This window comes from Salvia splendens, chromosome 15 (genome assembly GCF_004379255.2).
Source record: "Salvia splendens isolate huo1 chromosome 15, SspV2, whole genome shotgun sequence".
NCBI classification, from domain to species: Eukaryota; Viridiplantae; Streptophyta; class Magnoliopsida; order Lamiales; family Lamiaceae; genus Salvia; species Salvia splendens.
The window spans coordinates 8,696,878-8,703,372 of record NC_056046.1 but is presented as its reverse complement, the minus strand read 5'-3'; the positions used below and the strand labels follow the sequence as shown (position 1 = coordinate 8,703,372).

Genomic DNA, 6,495 nt, shown 5'->3' with positions numbered 1-6,495 from the left:
AAAGATCAAATCGAACAAATCTAAGCAGGTTTGCAGATGGAGCAGAAATGGGGCAATAGTTATAGCGGAAACAATATTTTTGGGATGATAATCCTCTAAATGTGATTCTTCGTTAATAGATCAGTTCAAATCGGAGATGGAACTTCATGAATGGATCGAGTTTTACATGTCACCATTGCGGATTTAATTAGGTTATAGGATAGAAAAATGGTAAGTGAACGACAAAGGCGAGGACAGGCCGCGTTGGGGGATGAGAGAGATACAAGATACTTACAAAATTTATGAGTACTTGACATCATTTTGGGCCACACATTCTGATTTACAGTAGTACTATTATTTTGGGTCGCATAGACTTTTGACATGCTATATGATTTCATCATTTGAGAAAAATCAGTTTCGATGAAAAATGGCTACAACATCAAAGTTCACATCTTTCCATCTACATGGCCAAAGCACGTTACTTACAGATTATATACTATGACTAAACATGAATAGCTGTCCGCCTGTCCCACTTTCGATTCGTTACGCTACCTTCACCTTATTACTGATTTAATTGCTACATTTACATTGCATGTTACAAACTTCTTTTATGGAGTACTCTACTCTAACACGTGTAAATATTGTGACAACGAATAGGAATGGAGGCACCTAACACAAAATATTATATTCTGGCATTTCTATTTTGTTACTGTCTAAATTTCTGTTTTATCTAAATCCCTCTCAAATCCAATGATTCATTAATAATTTGCTAACAATTTATAAACAATGATGTCTAAATCATGGGCTATTTCAAAATTATTAAAATTTATAGGATGTTAATAGATAAAATCTTCCTATTTCAAACGAATAGATGACAAAGGCTTTTAAATAATATGCTCAATAATCAATCTAATGCAAACAAACAATATATAGACATGGAGTAGAATAGATTTACAATCTCAGATGCATTGATACATTTACTAATTATGACCTATATCAGAAATCTTCAAACTATTTTTCCAAATACAAATAAATATGAATTCAAACCTAACATATTGCAAATAGTTGAAATAATTTCAATTAATATCCACATTAATCAAACTACCACAATTTAATCAAATATCGCCGTAGTGAGAGGGCGATAGGTCAATATCGTAAACAGTGAAGGGCATTTTGGTAACAAAAACAAGTTCCAGAGCAACAAGAAACAGCAGCTTATTAATAGTACTATAAAAAAAAACAACTAATCCCCAATTTTTGTTTCACCATTTTGCTCCTCGTCTTCTTCTTCATCCCACTCACAAATCGCGGCGCATGGTTTTCTCTCTCATCCGATTCTCTCTCTTCTTCTGAGCGATGTTCTTGAGCCCTCTCTTTCTCTCACACAACTCCTATATCAGCATTATGCTCCACACCACTTTCTTCCGCCACAGGCTTTAAATTTCTTACGCCTTTAAATGCATCTTCATCTTCTCCCCTAAAATTCACATTTGTTTTCCAGCAAAAAAGGAAACATGAAAATGAAAAGCTCCACAGATTTCGAAGATTCTCTCTTGAATGATGAGAAAATCCCCTCCGATTCTCACTGGATCGCGAATTCTTCCCCTAAATTTCACGGTAACAAAAATCACACTGAAATTCGTGAGGGATTTGATTGCAATTGCTGTTCTAGGTTTCCATACGTCTAATTTCAATCGATTTTGAATGTCTCAGGTATGGTGAACTTCGAGCAGGCGCGAGGAGAGAGAAGCATCCGATCAAGGCAGTCCGATTGCGGAGCGGAGAACTGCGGCGACGAGTTCGAGAGCTGCCTCCACCAGCCGCCGGAGAAGAAGCGGCGGCTGACGGCGGAGCAGGTTCAGTTCCTAGAGAAGAGCTTCGCCGTGGAGAATAAGCTCGAACCGGACCGGAAAATAGAGCTGGCCAAAAAAATCGGTTTGCAGCCGAGGCAAGTCGCAATCTGGTTCCAAAACCGGCGAGCCAGGTCCAAGACCAAAGTTCTCGAGCGAGAATACGGTTCATTGAAATCATCCTACGATAAGCTCAAGTCCGATTACGATTCCCTTTCCTCAGATAATGAGAAGCTTAGAAACGAGGTATATGCAGAATTTTTATAATAAGCGAGCAAAATTACATTTTTATACGTAGTATACGACCTAATAATAAAAATAATAACAATAATAATACTATAATAGTAAGAATAAAACTTCAAATCTTCATCGTAGTCATTTGTGGAACTAAGGGGGGCTTAAGCTCCCTCTAAACAAATTTTTTTTTTCCTAAAAATTCTTTACAATTATATTAAATTATTGTGGTAGTTTAGGTTAACTATAAAAGCTTCTAGACGCGTAGGCCCCACCGAACAAAATTATGCAGAAATGTTGACAGATCAATTTTTACGATATTTTGTGTAATACTCCTACTAATTTCCGTTCCAAGTCAGATAGTAGTAATTAAGTGTGTTCAAAACTTAAAGCGCAAAATTTTAAAAATTGAACTCTCACAAGAGTTTTTTTTCTAAATCTGCCCTCATCTTTGTCCGTCTACATTAGGAATGCAAAGCAGGCGAACAATGATTTGGTATGTTGACGGGCTGATACATCAGGTGGGGATCCTTTGTCATGCAATTTTGCATAGGCTTTTCCTAATACAAATATATATATATATATATATATACAAATAAATAAAATAGAAAAAATTATTGCGTATGAACAAACTTGGCTGTATTAGGAAGAGTAGGGACTATTTTGCAAAATTGCACAGCGAGGATCTCAATCCTGATACATTGTACATGCTCTCTTACGAAAATGCTATTTGCAGATTTGTCTATTAAGCGCAAAGCTGGTGGAGAAGGGAAATGACGGAAGTACGCCCTGCAAGCAGGAGGATGCTTTGAGCAACTCGTCCCATGTGTTCGAGGCGGATCAAGCGTCGGCTTTGGAGCAAGAGGATGAGAGTCTTGTGCAAATATTGTGTTTGCCTAAGCTTGAGAGTGAATACTATGACGATCATTTGCAGCCTAATTCTTGCAACCTTGGATTTCCTGTCCAAAATCAAGGAACGTGGTTTTGGCAATGTTGATTTGGGGTTCATGAATGTGTATTTGTTCTTGCTCCAGTTTTATGTGTATGTGTGTTGATAAGGGCAAAGATGAAATAATGGAAGGTTTTAATTTTATGTTTCTTCTTAAATTGTGGTATAATTTCTTGTTTTAGTATTCTTGATGATTGTGATGGAATTTGACTGTGAAGTTATGATTTTGGTTTCTCTGAAAAAAAAACCTCGGAACCCTTATTAATGCATAAAAATAATACAGAGAGTAACAAAAATAATGTACTTAGTTTAGAATAAATATTTTTCCAAATTCGGAAAAAGAATTCTATGAAATTGAAACACAATGTGGTGCTTTCATGTCATAATTCTAGAATGGAAAAGAATTGCCACATTAATATTGAAATTCACAATTGGGGATCGCAATAAATTAGGACAAAAAAGTCAAAATATTAATGTACACATAACTTTCACTTCAGAGCAATGACTTCTGTGTTCTGAGACTATATTGATGCTGATATGATGTTGTTCACACTGGGAAAATGATAAATATATCAATATTTTACTTAAAGTTTATTTCGATAAATTCAAAGTTGGGACAATACAATATTGTTTACACCAGCGTATAACTATTGCTACCATTAAGTTTTAATTAATGATTATATATTAAGTTAGTGAATGTGTGAGGCGCTGATTGGCGTAAACTCCTATGTTTATGTGGGGATTTTTCAACTATTAAAATGTTGTTATATGGAATAACTTTATGATATTTGGTGAGACTTTGTGCAAGCGTGGCAGAAGTGCGTGACAGACGTTGCTATTAATTTATTCGTTAAATGTTTGATTTCGACTTTGGTGGTTGAAAATTTGTAATGTTTTTTTTGAAGAGTTAAATGCTAATCCATTTAAAAAGATGAGACTCAAATCTTAATCTTTCATCAAATGCTAAATTGGATCCTAGTGTTTTTCAAAGTTGAAATAGCTAAGATTAGAATGTTTAAAAAAAGGCTTAAACTTGACCCTAAGAATGTCACTCTAAACTTGTACCCCTATATATACTTCTAATTGAGTTGTTGAGACAAATTAAAATGGGACAAAGGAAATGTGTGTTATGATACATGTGCGTAAACTATGTACTTGTGCATATTGTATTACACAAAGAATCATATAATGTTAAATTATATACTTGTGCATATAAAAGAGAAAATAACAATTTGTTTTTTTCAAAAAAATTAGTAATTAATTTGGAATGTTTAGAAAAATCAACTAACTTGGTATACTGGGAATTACAAGGGATGGATGTGAAATTAATGTACAAAGGATTTTTTTACTGTACTTAAGGAATAGATGTGAAATTCATGCACAATGGACTTTTCCTCCAATTTATTACAATATACTTCATCCGTCCTATAAAAATATGAGTATTTTTTTATCTGATCCATAAAAATATAAGTATTTGTGGAAAGTTTCTCCAACTCATTACTCATATGTATCAATTTATTTACAACTTATACTACTATAGTCTACTTAAACATTAATAATAAGAGGGAACATCATTTTGGTCCACGAACTTTGCCAAAGTATCATTTTAGGTCCGTGAACTTTGAAAATATCATTTTAGGTCCGTGAACTTTGAGTTAGTATCATTTGAGGTACTTTTTACTATTTTCAAGTTTTTTTGGACGAAAATACCCTCAATACCTTAAAGTGTATATATTTTTAATAAATTTATCATATACTCATAATTTTTTATAAATATCTTTACAATATATTTTTGACAAATTTTCTAAATATAATTTGACCTTAAATATTATCACTTAATTTTGTGACATGCAAGTAAAATTGCTTCTTCAATTTTTTATATTAATTTTTTTTAACTGAATAAAGAACTTTTCTTTATAATAAAAAATTGAATAAAGATCTTTTCTTGCATGTCACAAAATTAAATGATAATATTGAAGGTCAAATTATATTTAGAAAATTTGTCAAAAATATATTATAAAGATATTTATAAAAAGATCTTTATTCAATTTTTTATTATTAAAGAAAGTTCTTTATTCAATTTTTAAAAAAATTTAATATAAAAAATTGAAGAAACAATTTTACTTGCATTTCACAAAATTAAGTGATATTAAGGTCAAATTATATTTAGAAAATTTGTCAAAAATATATTGTAAAGATAGTTATAAAAAAATATGAGTATATGATAAATTTATTAAAAATATATACACTTTAAGGTATTGAGGGTATTTTCGTCCAAAAAAACTTGAAAATAGTAAAAAGTACCTCAAATGATACTAACTCAAAGTTCACGGATAAAAAATGATATTTTCAAAGTTCACGGACCTAAAATGATACTTTGGCAAAGTTCGTGGACAAAAAATGATGTTCCCTCTAATAATAATGTGGATCTCTCACTATTCACTAACACTACCTTCACTACAATGCTCATATTTTATGTGACGGGGGAATATATCTTAAATAGAAAATAAAATTGTATACATTTAATGTATATAAATATGAATGTCAATGTAGTCCGAAACCCGTGGACGGGTCCGGATGCCCTGCTAAATATGACGGTTAGAGTTAAAAACATTTGGCGCAATAAAATTACAGTCCTATTGGTTTGAAACAAAGTAGGGTTGATCCAAAATCCGATGAATTAGCCTAACTTGTAAGACCTTGGTGCACGATATATATCATTTCATCTTGCTTAACAACTGATTTAACATTTTAATGTCAATTTTTATTATAAGGAGTATGTAATTATAAAAATTAATATTCCATTTTAGAGTATTTAAGTAAGATTTTTATTTACATAATATAATGAACAATAAATAAATTGAAATTTTTTATTCATTATAAGAAATATTTTAAATTCTAAAACATACTTTGAAATATATTAATTTTTATTTTAGTTTAAAAAATAATGAATTAGGTGTTCAATGTCATGTTCCATAATACTATATTTCTATATTTAAACAATTTAACAACTCAAGATTTATTAAATGTAACATAGTATCATATAAAATTTATGTATTTCCGGGTTTAATATATACTCTAAACTTCATCATTATGCACTGAAATGATTATATGGTAATTTTATCATTAGCAATTCAATTAATTCATCGGACTAACTTGAAATACGAGTATTTAGTTTTAGTATCGAAAATCTCTAGCTCGATATAATTTCTATCTGATTAGCTTACATCCAATGAACCAGTTATTTAAATTAGATTTATCCAAAACCTGTTGAACCAACTCAATTGACATTCAAACAAAAGAATCCCAATTCTATTCCAGACAAAAAACAAACATCTCAGAATAAGAAGAAAAAATTTAATAAAATAAATGCTCGATCATACGAATATTTAAATTATCCAATAGCAACATCCTCCAAATCTCTGATTAGTGATTACAATGCTAAGGTCATCCGCAACATTGTCTATTATCCATCTCTTAACT

At 31.3% G+C, this 6,495-nt stretch overlaps 1 protein-coding gene across 1 annotated transcript; it reads left to right on the top strand.

The window, feature by feature from the left end:
- Positions 1-1,219: 1,219 nt before the first annotated feature.
- Positions 1,220-3,170, top strand: LOC121767864 (homeobox-leucine zipper protein HAT5-like). Its single transcript, XM_042164194.1, has 3 exons — positions 1,220-1,596; positions 1,693-2,075; positions 2,800-3,170. The coding sequence occupies exons 1-3, from the start codon at positions 1,494-1,496 to the stop codon at positions 3,058-3,060; spliced, it is 747 nt and encodes a 248-aa protein (XP_042020128.1). The 5' UTR covers positions 1,220-1,493; the 3' UTR covers positions 3,061-3,170.
- The last annotated feature ends 3,325 nt before the right edge of the window (positions 3,171-6,495 follow it).

Bases quoted from the DNA above. Each gene is read 5' to 3' on its own strand.
- LOC121767864 (XM_042164194.1), top strand. From the start codon at position 1,494: ATGAAAATGAAAAGCTCCACAGATTTCGAAGATTCTCTCTTGAATGAT. The intron at 1,597-1,692 runs GTAACAAAAATC...TGAATGTCTCAG, and splicing joins TTCTTCCCCTAAATTTCACG to GTATGGTGAACTTCGAGCAG. The intron at 2,076-2,799 runs GTATATGCAGAA...TGCTATTTGCAG, and splicing joins ATGAGAAGCTTAGAAACGAG to ATTTGTCTATTAAGCGCAAA.